General features: G+C 33.1%; 1 protein-coding gene and 2 pseudogenes across 3 annotated transcripts in view; 2 read left to right on the top strand and 1 right to left on the bottom strand.

Annotated features, from left to right (window-relative positions):
- EFCAB7 (EF-hand calcium binding domain 7) overlaps positions 1-8,478 on the top strand; it is a 33,017-nt gene extending 24,539 nt beyond the window's left edge. For 2 of the 3 annotated variants that reach the window (XM_016140390.2, XM_036234709.1), the window contains exons 11-14: positions 2,502-2,650; positions 5,106-5,315; positions 7,208-7,315; positions 8,272-8,478. In XM_016140390.2, coding sequence (XP_015995876.2) covers positions 2,502-2,650; positions 5,106-5,315; positions 7,208-7,315; positions 8,272-8,346 — 542 coding nt within the window. In that variant the 3' untranslated portion in view covers positions 8,347-8,478. The remainder of the gene's footprint in view (positions 1-2,501; positions 2,651-5,105; positions 5,316-7,207; positions 7,316-8,271) is intronic. The other variant, XM_016140391.2, reaches the window with a different exon arrangement.
- A 121-nt stretch (positions 8,479-8,599) lies between these two features.
- Positions 8,600-10,208, top strand: LOC107508516 (annotated as a pseudogene).
- LOC118605031 lies at positions 10,174-10,292 on the bottom strand (annotated as a pseudogene).
- Positions 10,293-20,277: the final 9,985 nt, after the last annotated feature.

Consider the following 20,277-nt stretch of genomic DNA (forward strand, 5'->3'; position numbering starts at 1 on the left):
TCTGAGTTGGAATATCATACAGTACATGACTTTTTCAGACCGGCTTCTTTCGCTTAGCAGTATGCATTTATGTTTCCTCCATGTCTTTTCTTGGCTTGATAACTCATGTCTTTTTAGTGCTGAATAATATTCCATCATATGAAGATACCACAGTTTGTTTATTCATTCACCTATTAAAGGACATCTTGGTTGCTTACAATTTTTGGTGATTATGAACTGTTACAAACACTCACGTGCATAGTTTTGTGTGTGCATAGTTTTCAACTCATTTAGGTCATTTCAATTCAATGATTGCTGAATGGTACAGTAAAACTAGGCTTAACTTTGTTTATATATATATATATATATATATATATATAGATATATGCGACAATGGTTAACGAAATCCAATAAGCTATATTCTTTAACAATAAGGCATATATATATATATATATATATATATATATTTTTACACTGTGTGTTCACCTCCCATAGTTAGATTTCTTTCTGTCACCATATATTTGACCCCTTTTACCCCATCTACCTCCCCCCGCTCCTCACCCCCTACCCTCTGGTAACCACTAGTCTATAGCACATGTCCATGAGTCTCTGTTTGTTTGTCCTGTTCACTTTTTGCTTTTAGGTTTATATCCCATATATAAGTGATATCACATGATTTTCAACTTTTTCTGTCTGACTTATTTCAGTTAGTATGATTATCCATGTTTGATGTGTAGTAGCATCTCATTGTTTAACTTTGCAATTCCTTAATGAAATATGACATCAAGCATCTTCCCATATAATTATTTACCATCTGTATATCTTCTTTGGTGATAAGTTTGTTCATATCTTTTGCCCATTTTGTGATCAAGATGTTTATTTTCTTATTGTTGAGTTCTTTGTATATATTGGTTACAATTCTTTATCAGATCTGCGTTTTGCAAGTATTTTCTCCTAGTCTGTGGCTTTTCTTTTCATTCTCTTAATGTTGTCTTTCACAGAGCAGAAGTTTTCAATTTTAATGAAATCCCACTTATCAAGTTTTTATTTTATGGATCATGTTTTTGGTGGTGTATCTGAAAACTCACAGGTCACCCACATTTTCTCCTGTTATCTTAGAGTTTTATAGATTTGTGTTTCGGGTCTATGACCCATTTGAGTTAATTTGTGTAAAAGATGTAATGTTCATGTCTAGATTAATTTTTTTTGCATGTGGATGTCCAGTTATTCCAGCACCATTTATTGAGAAGACTGTTCTTTCTCCATTGAATTGACTTTGCTTCTTTGTCAGATATGAGTTGAATATATTTGTATGTGTCTATTTCAGAGCTTTCTATTCTTTTCCACTGATCTATTTGTCTAATCTTTTCCCAGTATCACACTGTCTTGATTACTTTACTTTAAAGTAAGTCTTGAAGTAGACCAGTTATTGATACTCTATAGTGCAGTATTTAGATACATTTTTCTGGAAAGTTATAATTTCTTTATATTACATATCAAATATTAATTTCTTTCATTTTACTTTACTACATAGTAGTTCCAGCCTCCATTTTAATGGCTACTAATTCTATGATCTAATTCAATCTTTACATTTTTTACTTGCAAAAGTTGAGTCACTTTTCAAACTCTAAATATTTTAAACTGTTAATTTAGTCAACCAGTTTTAAACAGTTATGTCTCTGCTATTCTTCTTACTGAGAGTACCCACTTCCCTTGGGTATATTGCAGTTGGGAGTTGGATAATGGAATCTTTCCTGTTTTAGGGCAATTAACAGAGTTGGAAAATGGAATCTTTCTGGTTTTAGGGCAATTAACAGAATATAATCCATAATGAGTACCTGCTTATTATATATATTATAGACAAATTCAGGAATTATACATATTTAGATACTTCTAGTTGAATTTAGCTTTGCTTACAAATAATATTAAAAGGGACATACTTAGATTTGTCTGGGACATTTATGAACTCCAAAGTCTTTCCTATATTATCTAACAGATTTTAAAGACTAGGGGACAATTTGGTTAAAATTATAATAATTAAGCATATGGCAGTCTCCTTAAATCTGGCGCCATCCCCATCTTCCTTTCTGAAACACCAGTAGTTTTGGGAGTATTACATTAAATTTATCTAGGTTCTGCTGAGTTTAAGTGGCAAATATATAGGAAGCATTTTAATTTTTTTTGAAATATTAATCAATAACTACTCTACATAAGCAGGCAAGTTGGAATTTACCCAGAAAAAATATAATTTTCTCTAATTTTGGAATATATTTCTATTATTTATAACTTCAGACTTTGTTGAAAAACTAAATCATGTACTGTAATAGTTATTATGCTGAGTTGTGGAAATTAGAATGGTATGTCTCAAGCATTTTGTGAGCCATTCTTATTCCAAGTTTACACAGGCTCACAGATGCATGAGGCCTCCTTTAAAATAAATACTTATGGATAACATATAATAGGCATTTAAAATGTGTGAATTTTAAAATTACATAAAAAAGAACTTTCGGTTGTCTTGACAGAGAATTTTCGTACCAAGAAGAATGAACTAACAAGACAGGGCTTTATGGATCTGAATCTAATGGAAGCTAATGATCGAGAAGGAGATCCTCGTGATCTTTGGGTAACTCTGCACTCGATGGGCTACAATAAAGCTCTGGAATTGACAGAGGTAAAGCAATCAGAAAGTTTGGAGTGGATTTAAAGTACATAATATTTTACCCAATGAATGTTTTACTGACACATGACTTTTGAATTAGAGACTCAAATTCTTGAACATCAGTATATGAATGAATCCTGGGTGCAATAGCATGTTTCTGCCAATTTATGCAAGTTTCCATTTTTAGATGAAATTTAGTTACTACCAACATTTTAATAATTCAGGAATGAAGGATTTGAACATACGATATGCAGGGGAAAAATATAATTTGAAAAATTATATTAATTGGTGATAGCTATTTGAATTGCGAAAGTCTCATTTCTTTAAGGAAACTCTTTGTCTAACAGAATAAAGCCTCTCAGAATTAGGGGAATGTGTCTCCATGAGAACTGGAATTTTGATCTTTTGACAAAGGATAGTCTTTGTAATATTTGTAATATTTTTTAATAATTGTAAAACAGCTGGGACAGTGCTTGGCTCATTTAAAGCACTGTGTTTATATTAGCTATCGTTATTATTTATTAACATGATAGGTATAGAAGTTGAATAAGACTTGTAATAAACCAGAGAAATAATAAGAATTAGGCCTTACTTCTTAAATTCTATATTTTTGTATCAGGTTTAAAAATAAAGAATTTAAGAGTTTCAGACCACACATTAGATAATGGTATATTTGTTCATAGTCTTAAAATTAAATATAATATCTGTCCTTTCTATAAATAAACAAACTTAGGAAGGTAACACTAGCAACAACAAATTTTAAATTTGGGGTATATTGAGACTTTGGTTTCATTCCTAGTTTTGTGGAACTGCAGGTATATTATTTCTTGGTGTTGTAACAAATAGTAGTTGTACATTTTAGATCTCTCATAGTTTAAACACATTTTCCTTAAAACCTATACTTAGACAAGTTATTGTTACTAATAAGAACATGGTAGGCCAAGTCAGACATATATACCCCTAAATCAGTGAAGAGGACAGCTATGAATAAACAAGAATGTACAAAGAAGAGTGTAATATGTAGAAAAATCTTGTTCATTGGTCTTGAGATGAAGTCGCTTCCTTCATATGAACATGTACTTGTTCAAAGGTTCTAGGTTAGTAGTTAATTCTGTGGATTGTCTGCTTCTGGAGGTTCTCTTGAGAATCTCAGTTTTAAGATTTTGAAAGGATGTACCTTTCCACTTCTGTTAAGACACTTTTCATTTTTCTAGAGGTTTGGGAATGATAAAGACAAAAATATTTTTTGAATAAGGAGCAAACCCTTATGTAATCAAAATTTATAAATAATTATTGCAGTTAAAAGTGTACCTTGTTACAGAATCAATCATTTGGAATGTCTGAGGCAGTGATGATAGTTAAGGTTTTTTCAACAGGGAAATGTTTTGACCCATTCTGAAAATAAATGTACTATCATTAGTAGTATACAGTCATAAACCACAGAAGAAGAATCAACTGTATAAAATCAATTTGGAAATGCTCAGAGAGTCTTTTAGGGCTTATTCTCAGTTCATGTACCACAGTTTTTCCAGGTTAATTTAGTTACAGATAAAGCATAGACTTCATTATCATAAAGTTTTCCTCATTGTTTAATATTATAGCCATTTATCTCCATTGGAATTAGTTGTTTCATGGAGATTTTATGTAGTGTCCAGGTGGCCATTCTGGTTTTGCCAGATCTTACCCTCATGGCTATGGGTGTTAATATCTGACTGTACTCAGTGTTGTTGTTGATGATGATGTTTTTGTCAGAATTTGGCAGGCCAGGTTTTGTGTGTATCTATGATGGCATCCTTAAACTTCTCCATAGATTTATTTTGTTTTGTTGTTGTTTTAAATAAGGACTTTAGTCAGAGAAGTCTGTTTAGTATCATTGACAAAAGAATGTCCAGCCAATAGAAAAGTTTTATAAGAGTTTATTTGAACCAAATTTTGAGGACATGCCCAAAAGTAAAATCTCAATGGACTGAGAAAATGCTCCAGAGAATGGTACTTTGCAGCTTATTTTATATATTAGAATTAAAGGAGAAGATGTAAGGAGGGTTACATGAAATCCATTGGTGGTAGATTAAGAGGACAGGAGAAAGCAGAGCAAGGGAATCTCTAGGATTGGATAAAAAGCAAAACAGAGAGACACATACTTCTTTTACATTGGTGGGTACAAGATAGTTAATAATTAACATATACAGTACATAGAGATGGTATGTGAGAAGCAAGATGACAATGAGGGGTTCTTTGGTTTTGTTCCTTTTCTCTGAATATTATCAGTTAATATGCTAACCCAAAGTCAGAATGTTATGCTTTTTTTATTATTCAATTCATAAAATTTTCTTTTAAAAGTGTATCAGAAGGACAAGCTAGAAGATGCAGGATACCTTCTTAAAACATATGATAATCATTTTAATAATAAATTATTTAAAATTCTGTCAAAAGGCTATAACAAGGTTTGCTTTTTCTTTTATATAAGGCATGCCCATTTATCATCGATATCTATGCAGACAAATGCAAGCCAAGAATTAAAGCTGTCCATATGGAGGGATGTAGTGGGCAACTTGAGAAGGCCATTTGTAAATCTGTCCTTAACAAAGGTGATGCCAAAGTAATGGATGGCTATGAAAATATTATTGTACATACTTACAAGCATGACACCTGGATAACTTCAGTTATTGAAAACAAGGTATTAGTTATGAGGTGTTTCTCCTTATAACTGCAGTGTTTACTAATATGTTCCATCCATCTTTTTTCTTACTCTATCCTTGTATAGTAGTTAAGTATCCCATTACATTAATAATATTTATAATTAGCAATTATTATTTCTCAGATTTCTAATTCAAACTGCGCACGATAATTTTTATATATTTTTTAAAGTCTTGAGATAATTGTTCTTCTCTTAAAATATTATGAAATTAAATGTTTGGAGATCTATGAAAATAGAGCATAATCTGGGTACAAAGTATATTATTTCATTTGTTACTGTCAGTCTTCACACAAATATAGACATTTGAAACATTAGACATTATATTTTAAAGAACTATAAACAAAGAAAAAAACTTAGCCCAATTTTTTACACAAACTTTGCAATATAGAAATTTTATCATCTTATCTAATTAAATATATCTGCTGTCCAGGACCTATTTTTATTAAGCCAGATATTTCTAACTTTGACCATCTTCCCAGCTGCTATTGATATTGTAGGTAAAGGGTTTTTTAGGACTGTTGGCCTATTTCTTTTAGTTCCTGGGTGAGATTATTTTTATGCCTGCCATAAATTTCTTAAGGTGCTTAAGTATTTGGCTGAATATTGCGTCAGTGCAAGTATACATTATGTAACTAACTCTCTTGGTCTCAATAAGGGCCACCAGTAAGTATAACATGGTCTCTGCTTCAAGGTGTTTATGGGCTAGTTGGAAAGACAAAATTATACTGTCAAAAGAAATCAGAGAATAATTAAATGTTAAATAATACAGTATTTTTTATGTGCAGTAGGAATTTTACCGTATTTGTATTTCTTGTGTATGATGTTAGTTTGGACTATAGAAATTGGTGAAGGATTTGTGATGGAGGGAAGGATAACTAGGATTTAGATGTGCAGAGAGACAGTCTCTAGAAGTAGGGGGAACGGCGTAAGGAGAAATATGAAGAAGGATTAATATGAAGTATGGAGGAAGGAGTGAGACTATCTGCTTTGTAGAAAACAGAGCTTTATTTGGAAGAGCATCAGGAAGATAAATAACATAGGTAGAATGGGTCCAGATTATATATGTGATATTGGAAACAAGATAGAGAAATTTAGACTTGATGAAATAAGCTAAGGTTTCCATCTAGTAGATTGCAATCTTGAAATGGATTGTAAAGCTTTAGGAGTGATTCCTAAAATCCAGCACATTTTCCTTACTGCTGTCTATGTTTTAATAGGATTACAAAGGTGGAAAGGGGTCACTACCTTACCCTCATCCCTCAGCTCTGCTGTAACCCATCATTCCTCAACCCTCCACCTCCTTTTCCCTCAATAAAAATTAAACTTACTTCACCAAAATGAGGTAATAATAATATTTTAGAGCTTACAGTGTGCCAGGCACTTTACATCTATTAACACATTTCCTTCTCACAACAACCCAATGAGGTCAATACTATCCCCATTTAACATGCAAGGAAACCAATGCACAGAGATGTCAATTTGCCAAAGATCAAACAGCTAAGTAGTAGAAGAGCTGAGAAATGAGTTTGGGTATTCTAATGTTACATTGCCTCTTGTAGTCATTAGGGAGTGACTACAGGTTCTATAGCAGGGGAATAGTTTGACTCGTGCATTTCTCTCATTTTCCAGCTTTATTCTGCTTTTTTCGTATTTCCTATCCATCCTAGAGGCTGTTATCAATCATCTGTATTATCTCAAGTATCCCTTCTTCCATGAGGTCTTCCTTGATACCCCAGTCCCAGCTAATGTTTCTGTATTTCCATGTCTTCTGTGTTTCTGCAGAACCCTGTGAATACCTCTATCACAAGACTTATATTTTTCTGTATTTCTTAGAAAAAGGACTATCAACTTATGAAATCTTTTTTTTATAGTCAGATAATAAAGTAATTATTCATATCAACAATGAGCTGAGTAAAAACTGCATGAATAGCAGAGGACTCAACATATTTGCAGTAGAAGTGGCACCAAAGTCTACAATGGTAATGTATTTGTATTGTTTAATAATTAAAGCCTTTTGTTTTACCAATTTGAAAAAAAAATTTGCTATGAATGCTATGAGTAAATGTATATATGACATAAAATGAAAAATTATTTTAAGTATGATATCCACATTGGTATTACCCAGTACTTGGAAATAGGTTCTAATCCAGTTTTCACTATTTAGTTCAGTGATTATAGGACATTCACTTAAACCTCTCTGTTTTAGTCCCTTTAAATTAAAATTAATATAATATTACCAGCTTCAGGCACGTCACAAGATTTATGTAAAGATAAAATGATGTACATGAAAGCACTTTTGAACATCATATAGAAGTACAAAGTAGTGGTAATAGTAACAGGAATTTTGGTAATCTGAAATACTTTTATGTACGTTATTTAGCTTTTCTAAGGTATCCTGAAAGAGAAAATCCTTCTGAGTTTTTGATGACCAACTAAGTCAAGAGCCAGGAACAGCTGGAATTCTGGTGTTAGCAGGAATTCAAAAGCAAGGATAGATCAGTAGAGTTTGAAATTAGTCTGGTGAAAGGAAAAAGCTTTCTATACCTCCCCTTTCTATCTCCATACTACCCATGAAATCCTATAAATTCTAGAATAGGATAGTGTAAGATTATCTTTTCTGTCATCCCAATGAGGATTTTGGAAAATGTTCTAGGTAATGAGGAAAGGCTATTTATTTCCCTTTCCACCATCCCTCTTTATCTACATTCACAATTGCTATCTATCACCTACTATATTAGAGTAGAATTCAGCCTGGATTATCCTATTGGACATCAGAACGCAGGTTGCAGGTCTCTGCTAAGGACAGATACTATAGAGTATCTATATGCACAGGGGTATTTTTTACATAGGATCTAGAAATGTTGTCCTATTGAAAAATTAGACAAAAATAACAATATATAAAAGGAAAGTAAAAGCTTTCTATTTTTATATGCAGGTTTGTCAACATGTAATGCCTCTGAATGAACAACAAGAATGGATATATTATTGTGTCTATTCCCTTATATCTTAAATACCGTTTTTATAAAATAATTCTACTTGAGACTATCCAACTAAGAATAAGTATTTCAGGTTTAATCTGTTATTTGCTGATCAACTAAATGCTAATCAATTTAACTGGTGTAAATAAATAATCTATTTAATATGTGTGCATTTACGTTTCGTGCTGTATTATATACTTTATTTTTAAAATGTAAATTTTTTAAATGTGTGGCCTTATTTAATGGGAAGTTTGGACACATTTATGAATAGCAAATCAAAATGAAATTACAGGTAAGCTTTTAAAAAGTAATGCTCAATAAATTCTACAAAGTCCTATACACTTTTGATTTATTTCTTTAAAAAAAAAAACTAAAAGAAAATAAGAAAATATAACTGGGTCAGCTGCATGCAGCAAGTGCCTTATGAGATCTCCTAGGCTTCTCACAGTTCTGTATGGGAACCAGTGGGTCATGGACTCCTGTCTGTGCCTGTAGGGATGTGGCTGTGGGAGAACCAGGGAACCCCTCTCCTGGGCCCCTTCTTCCTGCTGCTGCTGCTGCTGCTGCTGGTCGTGCACAGCCTTTCCATGCCTGCCTCTTCTCTGGCAGCCTCTACCTCCTGCCGCACCTCTTCTGCTTTAAGCCCTCTCGCAGGACACTACAGTTGCTTGAGCCCTGGGACCACATTTCCTCCATTGCTCTGCAATGGTAGCTACAATGTGCCTGAGAACATGTTGGGGGCCCTTGGGCAGGCAGTTAAGGGTGGAGCAACAGATGTGGAGTTGGTTGTTTAGTTTACTTCTGTCTTAATGCACAATAGTGTGACTGATGAGAGTGGTTAGTGTGTGATTTGACATTTGAACAAATTAGAAAGTTGAATGCTGCAGCAAATCACAGACTCAAAAATGATTTCCCTGATGAGAACATCCCTACCCTGAGGGAAGCCAGCGCCGAGTACCTGAACTAAAACCTCATAATTTTCTTTGATGTCAAAGTCCATGTAAAAATGGCTACTGATGTTCTAAAAAACAAAGTATACAGTTTCCTCAGCTACATAAATAATAGTATTGTCTCCTCTTTTCTACCAGAAGTTATTTATAAGATTTGACACACAGATCACAATGTAGTAACAGCTTTAGCTCACAGACCTTGGAGGCTTAGCCATCCATATAGGAGATAGGAAACCAGGCTATGAAATTCTCTGGAAACAATCCATGTTTGATTGGAGCATATATAATATCTTTTACCTGTGTGGAATTTTAGCTTTTTTCATGCAAAGGTATTTTGCATCCCCAGACTGCCTGACAGCTAATGGCATTCAGGTTGTTGCTTGGACTATTAATACCTTTGATGAAAAGAAGTTACCACGAATCCCAGCTTGGTTGCAGCTGTATCACCAACAGCATGTTATAAGACTGTGCATCTCAGTTCTAGACTCCCCCTACCCATGCCTCACTCAAGGAACTACATCTACAGAAACTACCTGCTGGTCTCATGCAAGGATATCAAAATACCTTGTGCTGTCCTAAGCCCTGGGGGATCAGGTGGCTCACATAACCTGTAATTGCACTTTTACTTAAACCAAAGCAAAACCAGTATTGCCATCATGCTCCATGGAATACCTGAGTTCACCATTGTTACTTTTGAAAATCTGGGTCTGCAAAAAGGTGCAACAGCTTCTGCCCTACCCTAGCTGAGGCATACACCTTAATGCAGTGAGAATAAGCACATTCTGAGTTGTGTTCTTTGAGTGTGCTGAAAGTAGGGACAGTTATAATTTCAGTATATGCAAATGCATGGGAAATGCATGATCTGTTTTTGTTATGTACACATATTCTCGACACTATTTTTTTTTTTTACACCTACAGCACCTGGTCTTCCTAGGTGGTCTCCCATCCAAGTATTAACCAGGCCAGACCCTGCTTAGCTTCCGAGATCAGACGGGATTGTGCTTGTTCAGGGTGGCATGGTCATAGACTGGACACTTTGTCTTTAAGAAACCTCTCCTTATCCATCTCTCTATAATTATTTCCGTTGTCCACTTTTGCTGTGCTCGCTCTCTTGACTCCCATTCATTCTTTCTGTTTAATTCAACTAGTGGTTGTTCTCTCATAGACACTGATAACTTTCTTGTCATTAAATCCAGAATCTTTTCCTGATTACTTCTCCCACCAAGACAACTCTGATGGCCCTAATACTTTGTGCCCAGTCTGTTGTCACATTCATCATTCTGTCTTGGAATTATTATTTATCTGTACCCTTCACTAGGCCAAAAGCAGGGACAGTTATAATTTCAGTATATGCCATAGAAACCATAATAGATATGCAACAAGGATTTGTTGGATGGTTGGTTGAATAAAGTGGGCAGAAAATTAAACTTATATGAGGTATGAATTTTTCCTGATTCTTAGGGTTATTTGTAAATTAAAAATAGAAACATGAGAAAAAATGTTTCTATTTAAGGTTACTATTTAATCCCATTTATTCAGATTTGTTTTTCATGCCATTAATTAACGTTAAAAAAAACAAAAAATTAAATAAAAATGGAATTTTTTCACTGATTATCCGACATGCAATTTTAAATGAGAGGGGAATAGACTAAGTTCTGCCCACTTTAAAATTGTACAGTTCTAATATTTTAAAACCAAATTAGTGTTATCATGCTGTCATAAGCAATTTTTAAATTACTCTAATAATTTTATTGATTTTCCATTAGATATTGCAGTAGATCTGTTTTTGTTTTTTTTTTGAAGCCAGTGGTGGTCTTTTAGACCTATTTTTGGTGTAGGTTAACTATGAGGCAGAAACTTAATATACCACACTAATCATATTTTGGATGTAATCCAGGAAAATGGACATGTATTTCTGATCTTGGCCACCAGAGGGTGAGCATATTATTTTCTTCGTTAGGGAGGGAGAGATGGGAGGCAGAGAGAGGGAGGGAGTGGGAGCGGGAAAAGAGAGAGAGAGGGAGGAGAGAGGAGAGAAGAGAAGGAGATTGATAATGTTTCTCAGCACTGGGTTATTAATGAATTCTAAGATTGCTTTGGTGAAATATATTATATACTGTGGATACATCCATACACAGGCATATACACCTATTTTTATTAGAAAATATATTAAAATTATTTCTAATTTGTGAAGCGAATACTAAGTCTTATGCTCTTATAAGAGTACTGACTTTCACTTTGTTAAAATCAAAACAAATAGAGACAGTCTTGAAAATTCCCTGAGCACACAAAACCAGTTTAGTCATAGAAATAAACCTTAATTTAGCTTATTTTGCAAGACTAGCTTGATTTGGATCATTTCTTGCTTATACCTCTGGAAATCATAAGCAAAACTTGAACTGTTTCCCAAGGTTGATAGAAAGTAACTGCTGAAAATTCTAATATTATAACCAATAACTGTGAAGAATAAACAGTCACTGCTTTCTCACTAGGTAAGTTGCTTTATAATAATGTACCCCTGAGCGTCACTCCATGTTGTGGTTTAAATGCTCCCAGTTTGCAAACCGCCTTTTTGATGAGTATGCAATAAATGTTTAATGATTACTACTTCAGTGATTCTTTGGTTTTACTTCTGTTATATATGAACCTTTGACAATTTCTTCATGAAGTTACAAGTATAACGGCATATAGAGATAGCCCTGCTAACTTTACATAGGATTATAAAGTCTATTTTTGCTACTCAACCTAGCTTAATTTCTTCGGGGAAAAAAAAAAGACACAATAATTTGAGAAGAAATAAGGCAAATGGTGGAACTGATTTAGGGAAAAGAGATGAGATTCATGTGCAGAGACAATTTAGGGACCAGGAAGTATAGGAATGGTTGCTGAAAGTCTAAGGGGTAAAGGATTTTGATAACTTTGAAGTGTCTGTGCTTATTAACTACAGCTAGTATTGTCTAAGGATGATGAAAAATAATCATTCTCAACTCTTATGAATAATACAAGGTGCCTGTATTTGTGATAGTTGACCAGAGTGAATTTGTACATTAAAATAGGTACTCTATTTTTTACATATTATATTTCCAAAGATATGAATGTTAAAAAGAAGACCTACATATTAAAAAGGTTAAAAATATGGTTCCAGTCCTCCAAAATTTAAATATATATACTAAAATTTTATTAATTTCTTCTAGACACAATTGATATTGAACATTTTTTACATATTAATTTTATTTATAATTTAACACAAGATCAACCAACTTAAATTTAAGGCCAGCTTAAGATTAATCATGTGAATAAGGCTGTCAACACTTGATGTAAATGCAATAGTGCTAGTTACAGAATATTAGCATTGTAAGCTTTCTGGTAATTTCAAATATGAATATGCAAAATTACAGAGAGTAAATTTCTCTTTTTAAATATCTATGCCTTTTCTAAACATTCATTGCAAAAATTTCTGGATTTAGCCTTTGAAAGAATTGTTTTTGTAGAGTAGTAACAATATTAGGAGACAAGTAGGCTAGTGAATGGTAAATAGGAACATAAAATTAGCAATTATCTATTACATATTGTGTTAGTTATAACAGACAAGTAGTAGAATGATCTCTGTCCTGGAAAAGAAAGAACTGAGGTTACATTTTAGCCTATTAAATAATAATTTTAAGTCTTAAGTTAGTAAACACTGGTCCTAAAGCATAAACTAATGATGAGGGTATGGGAACAGAAAAGGAAGGGAAGGTGTGCCCAATTTTGGGAGGGGTTGGGAGATAAGATTCTCTTGGAAAAATGAAGGAATGAAGGAGGTGTAGTTTGAAACTAAGTAGTACATTGAGTTGTTTTTAGTCATGCAATACAATGTATTTTAAAATTTAAATATGAGTCATATTTTAATAACTATTAAGCAAAATGATTCATAGGCTTTAAATTACTGAAAAGTACTACACTAAAATATCAGACTAAGTCTGGTAGGACAAACTTGGACAACTTGGAAAGATTAGTGTAGGCTGGAAGAGTCAGGAGGGCAACCTAGAACTTTAACTGATCTTGAAGCGATAAGAGGAATTTAAAAAGGTGGGGGAAGGAAATTTCAGGCACTTTCTCATATTTTTCACTTACTAGAATTTCCTGTGTTGTATATCTTCCTATTAATATTATAGGCAATAGGTCAATTGATCATATACCTATTGAGTAGATAGATAGATAGATAGATAGATAGATAGATAGATGTAGATGTATGTATGTATAGAGTACATATATGTATATATATATAAGTATCTATAGCACTTCTTTAATTATTGCATATACAGAGGTTAACAAGCTAGACATTGTTCCTGCTCTCATTATATATAGTCAAATAGAAAAGATAGATTGCGAACTAGTATTACGCACTGTACCTTTAACATACATTTTTAATGCCTCATCCTTCATGAAGCCTTTAACTCTTTCCCCAATCCAGAAGAAACGTTCGCTTCTTGAGCTCTGTTTTAAATCTAATACTTTCTTTTCTGTGATGTTTTTATTTCATATTTTAAAATGACCACACAAATTTGATCTTATTTTGGGGGGCAAGGTTGCATAGTTCCATTAAAACATGTATAGAGCCACTTAAACATTACCATAATAAGGATACAGCAGTTCCATCACTAAAAAACTCCTTTGTACTATACCTTACAGTCGCATCCTCCTCCTCTTACCCAACCTGCACACACACACACTTCTAGCCCCTGGCAATCACTGATCTGTTTTCAATCACTATGGTTTTCTCTTTTTGAGAATGACATAGAACTGGGATCTTGCAGTATGTAAACTTCGAGATTGTATTCTTTTACGCAGTATAATGCCTTTGAGAATCATCTGAGTTGTATCAATAGTTTATTCCTTTTATTGCCCAGTAGTATTTCATCATATGGATGTATCATGGTGGTTTTCAGTTTTCGGCAGTATTAAAAAAGCTGCTGTGAACATTCATGTACAGGTTCTTAGGTGAACATTAGTTTTCATTTCTCTCACATAGTTACCCAAAGATGAGATTGCTGGGTCATATGATAAGTGTATGTTTGATTTTTAAGAAACTTCCAAAATATATTTCATAATGGGTATACCATTTTGCATTCCCACCAGCAATGTGCGAGAGTTATAGTTGTTCTACATCCTCCTTAGCACTTGGTATTATCCGTACTTCTTATTTTAGCCGTTCTAAAAATGTGCAATGATATTTCATAGTGGTTTTAATTTGCATTTCCCTAAAAGCTAATGATTTTGAGCAACTTTTTATATGCTTCTTTACTGTATATACATATATGTGTGTAAATGTATATACCACACATATATATATTCCTCAGTCAGGTATCTCTTCAAGTCTTTTGACTATTTTAATTTGGGTTGCTTGTTTTCTTACTGTTGAGTTTTGAGGATTGTTTACAAATTCTGGGTATATCTTTCGTTGGATATGTGATTTGCAAATATTTTCTACTAGTCTGTAGCTTGTCCTTTCATTCTCTGAACTATATCATATGAGAGCAAAAGTTTTTAATTTTGATGAAGTCCAGTTTATCAACTTTTCTTTAATGGATCATATATTTGGTGTCAAGTCCAAGAAGTTGTTGCCTAACCTCAAGTTATAAAGATTTTCTCCTGTTTTCTTCAAAAAGTTTTATAGTTAATTTTACTTTGTATATTTATATCTAAGATCTATTTTGAGATAATGAGTTATGAGGTTTAGCTTAAGGTTCTTTTTTTTTTTTCTTCTTCCAATATAGATTCAATTATCCCAGCATCATTTGCTGAAAAGATTATCCTTTCTACATTAAATTTTTCTTGTGCTTTTGACAAAAATCAACTGACCATATAGTTGCACATATTTGTGAGGGTCTATTTCTGGATTATCTATTTTATCCCATTGATCTCTGTGTTTTTCCATTAACAAATTACTGCCTTGATTACTGTAACTTTATATGTAGTACGTCTTGTAATGAGGTAATGTGATTCCTCCAATTTTATTCTTCTTTAAAATTATTCTAGCTATTCTAGTTTCTTCCTTTTTCCAAGTAAATTTTAAAACTAGCTTGTTTATATCTATCAGAACTCTTGCTGGGATTTTGATTCATATTGTGTTAACTGTATTGATCATTTGGTAGCAATTAACATGTTTACTGTATTGTGGCTTCCATTCCAAGAACATGGTATGTCTCTCCATTTATTTAGGTTCTATTTTATTTATTTCATCAGCATTTTATGGTATTTAGCAAATAAATCCTATACGCTCTTCATTAGACTTATATCTAAATATTTTATAAGCTATTGTTAATGGCATTGTTTTTTAAATTTCTGTTTCCAGTTGGACATTGTTAGTACATAAAAATATGATTGATTTTTGAGTGTTGGTCTTATACCCTAAGACTCTTACTAAACTCATTTATTAGTCCTAGGAGGTTTTTGTTTGTAGATTCCTTGGAATTTTCTTCTTATAAAAACACATCATCTGCAAATAGGGATAGTTTCATTTCATTTTTCCAATCTCTATGCCTTTTCTTTTTTCTTGCTTTATTGCACTGGCTAAGACTTTCATAATTACATTGAATAAGATGACAAAAGTGGATATCATTACCTTGTTCCCAGTCTTAGGGTAGAAAACATTCAGTCCTTCATCATTAATATGATGTTAGCTGAAGTTGCTTTCGTAGGTGCCCTTTCTTAAGTGGGAGAAGTTTCCTTCTACTCCTGGTTTGCTGAGAGTTTCTATCAGGAATGGATACTGAATTTAGTCAGATATTTTTCTGCATCTTCATATAGTTTTTTTCTTCTTTAGACTGTTAATGGGTGGATTATATTAACTGATTTTCAAATAGCGAACCAGCCTTTCATTCCCAGAATAAACCCCACTTGGTTGTAATATGTTATTTTTATGTATTATGGATTCAATTGACTAGGACATTGTTGAGCATTTTTGTGCCTAGGTATATAAGGGATATTGGTCTATAGTTTTCTTGATTTGTAATGTCTTTGTTTTGAGTATCAGGACAAAGCTGGCCTCATAAAGTGAGTCAGAAATGTTTCCTCTTCTTGTTTTTTGGAAGAGATTGTGTAGAATTGGTATTATTTCTTCTTTAGATAATTATTTGAACTTGCTATTGAAACTCTCTGGGTCTGGAGATTTTTTGGAGATTTTAAAATATGAATTCAATTTCTTTACCAGTTTTGGGACTATTCAGTTTATTTCATCTTGGGGCAGTTGTTAGTGGTAGTTTGTGGTTTTTGAGGAATTGGTTCATTTTATTGAAATTGTCAAATTTAAGTGTATAGAGTTTAAAAAAATTTTTTATGGGCTTTGTAGTGATATTCCTTCTTTTTATTCCTGATATTAGTAAAATGTATCTTTTTTCTTCATCAGTCTTGCTGGAGGTTTATTTATTTTATTGATCTTTTCAGTGAACCAACTTTTAGTTTCATTGATTTTTCTCTATTTCTATGTTTTCAATTTCATTGATTTCTGCTTTTATCTTTATTACTTCCTTGTTTCTGCTTGTCTTGGGTTTATCTGATCTTTTTCTAATTTGTTAAGGTAGAAGCTTAGATTATTGATTTGAGACCTTTTAATTTTAATACTAGCTTTAAAAATAAATACCTTTTGTGGTTTATATTTTGTTTTTTATGTTTCATTAATTTGTATGCATATCTAGACTCTCCTATTTTAAACTCCTGAAGTACAGAGATCTTATCTTAGGTGATTAATCTGAGCCTACCTAAGTATCTTGTACTGTGTGCTTAGTGAGAATTTCATAGATGGTCTGAATGAAATGATGGATGGATGAAAGGAAAGTGAAACCTGTGTATAGAAATTATTTCAAAAATATCTTCAAAATAAAGAAAACTACATTATAAGAGCTACGAGACTCAGTAATGTCAAAGGAAAAAAAACAGAACAATTCACTCATTAGGAAAAATTGCTAACACCAGTCTCGCCCACTTCTGATAGAATATACAGAATCTCAGGGTGGTATACAGAACATTCACAGTATGTTGTGTCCAATTCTACATAGTAGATAAAATGAAGAACCTGTTTCCTAGACAAGTCAAGAAAAAATTTATTTCAATAATGTAAGCAGAATAATAATTTGGAAATAATTATACCTCCATGATTCTCCCGATTCCAGTTTTTACAGTGGTATACCTGATATACTTTCCTCTGTTGTTGATTCATTGGTAAGGCCTAAAGATAGCCATCTTCTTCTTACTCAGTCTCTTACTGATCATCTGTATTAGTTTCCTCTGGCTGCTGTAACAAATGACCACAAACTTGGTAGCTTAATTTATTGTCCCACAGTTCTGGAGTCCAGAAGTACAAAGTCAGTATCACTGATATTCTTTATAGCAGACTCCAAAAATGAATTCTAAAGTGTCATCAGGGTTGTGCTCCCTTTAGAGATTCTAGAGGAGAATGCGTTTGTTGCCTCTTCAGCTTTTGGTGGCTACTGGTGCTCCTTGGTTTGTGGCTGCATCACTCCAACCTTTGCCTCTACGGTCATGTTGTCTTCTCTTCTACAGTCAAGTCTCCCTCTGCCTCTCTTTTACAGGGACACTTAAGTTTGCATTTAGAGTTCACCTGAATAATCCAGGATCATCTCCCCATCTCAAGATCCTTAATTATATCTGCAAAGTCCTTTTTGCCATGTAAAGTAACTTTCACAGGATCTAGGGACTAGGACACGTGTATTTTATGGGAAGTTATTATGCAGCCTATGACCGCTTCTTGATTCCTTAAGCAAGAGCACTGATGAAACGGGATAACAGAAGACATTCGTTATCTCTTTTAAAATGTCCTTCATAGCCTGTATTTTTAAAAGTCTTATCTTTTTGCCTTTTAAAATATTAATATTTGCAAATCAAATATTCATATAAATTAATTCAGACTGATATCCTTTATAGTAGATTCCAAAAATGAATTCTAAGAAAAATAGCCCAACTTATCATATATCAATCTTTTAAAAATATAGCTTCATGAATAACCATTTGACACTGAAACATGAGTTCAGAGACTATTATTATTTTGACACAGGCACAAACTTAATTTCAGAATCACAGACTCCAGATATCCATTCATTTTTATTCAAATAAAAGTTTTAAGAACCTGGATAACTTATGGACACAAATAGAATTGATATTAAATGGTTTTATATTGCTTCCATATGTAGGAACTAGTCATTTCAGCAAATTACAAATAGATCAAAATTTAACATGAACTAAATCTGCAGTCATGAATAACCTATGATTTAAATTTAACAAATGAACTAAAATGACATTTGCATTATTGTTCAGCATTAATTTGTGTGAGTTCCTAAGGGATCATCAACTGCTTATTTGCTAGCTACAGATAATTGAAAATTCTCATAGGAGGTTATCTACAACTTCTCTATTCCTTCAGAATTCTCTTACTTGAAAGAACGCCTTTCAGACCTAGTAGAACTTTGGTGGGAGGTTTAGGCCATCATTCTAGGCCTAAACTGGAGACTATCTCAATATCTTCAATATGTATTTTTCTACCATCACTTACACCACCAGATAGTAAGTTGAGTATATACAAATAGAGTTGTGTTTTGTTTTTAACAATAATGTGATACATGCTTTTATAGGCGCTTTCTAAGGCTTTGTCTACATGTTGTTTGTTAATGAATTACTTTTCAGTATTATTTATTTTAATAATCAGTTTCTTTATGAGCCATACAATAACTCTTAAATGGCTCATGCCACTAGATCACCCACTCCACCATCCAGTGTTTCCATGATCAATTTCATACATGTCTTTTTCATTATAAATTCCATATGGATTCCATTTATGTATTGCGACTATCGAAGACTGATATCCTATGGTAAAAACGTTTCTCGAAATCATTATAGTTGAAATGCAAAAGTAAAGCTGTCTTTCATGAACACTGTATTTGGAAGTGAGATTTGACCAATCCTTGTACATTTATTTACCTAGGATTTAATCTACCTCCCATTTATACACATTTGTATATGAAGGCAGAGAAATCATTCAAGGCTTTCACAGAATTGCCAATTGCCTGTTCCTTGACTTAGATCAAAACAAACAAAATTCTGGATAGTTTGACTTATAGTAGGGTTCCTAAATGGCATCTTAATAAAATGCTTCAGACAAATCTTTCTTGACTTTGAATGTAACCTAACAGAGTTGAATTCAGCTTTATGGATGGCTGGATGGCATATAGAAGAAACACATCTAAATCTCCTTCTTGCTGAGTTGATATTAAAGAAATTTTCTTTCCAAGGTAAAAAAAAAGCCTAATTTTTTCACATTGCAGTTCCTGGACTTTAAATGTTAGAGTTTCTCAGAATTTGGTGTTGGACATTTTTTTTTTTTTCTGTACTCTATAATCTCTCTCTAGGTGATCTCATTCATTCTCATGTTTTCATGCTATCACTATTCTAATGAATTATAAATTCATATCTCCTAGCCAGGTCTATTTTCTAAGTTCTAGACCTTCCTCTAGGATGCATGACAGCCATCTCCAAGTTAACATGTCTAAAACAGAGTTCATGTATCATACCGTACTACTTTTCATCCCTACACTTATCATTAGTCCCAGACTCAGACTGGGGGTAGACAACACTCCTTATCACTCACCTAGGGATATAATCTATCAGCAAGTCGTGTTGACTCTACTTTCTGAAAATATCTTGAGTCTGTTCACTGCTATCCATGTCCATTGACTTCAACCTAGTATAATTCACCACAGTTTTCCACCTGTCTGTCTGGTTTTGCTTCATCTACATTTTCCCTTTCATTCATTCAAATAGCAGCCAGAGTAATCTTTTAAAAATGCCATTATGATCTCAGTATTCCTCTGCTTAAAACACTTTTAGCATGCTACATGGAATGAACCTTAAAGACAAGTGAAATAAACCAGACATAAAACAACAAACATTGTGTGACTCCACTTATATGACAATAGAATAGTCAGATTCATAGAGACAGAAACAATGGTGGTTTCCAAG

The sequence above is a fragment of the Rousettus aegyptiacus genome, unplaced genomic scaffold, assembly GCF_014176215.1.
Source record: "Rousettus aegyptiacus isolate mRouAeg1 unplaced genomic scaffold, mRouAeg1.p scaffold_m13_p_1, whole genome shotgun sequence".
Lineage (NCBI taxonomy): Eukaryota > Metazoa > Chordata > Mammalia > Chiroptera > Pteropodidae > Rousettus > Rousettus aegyptiacus.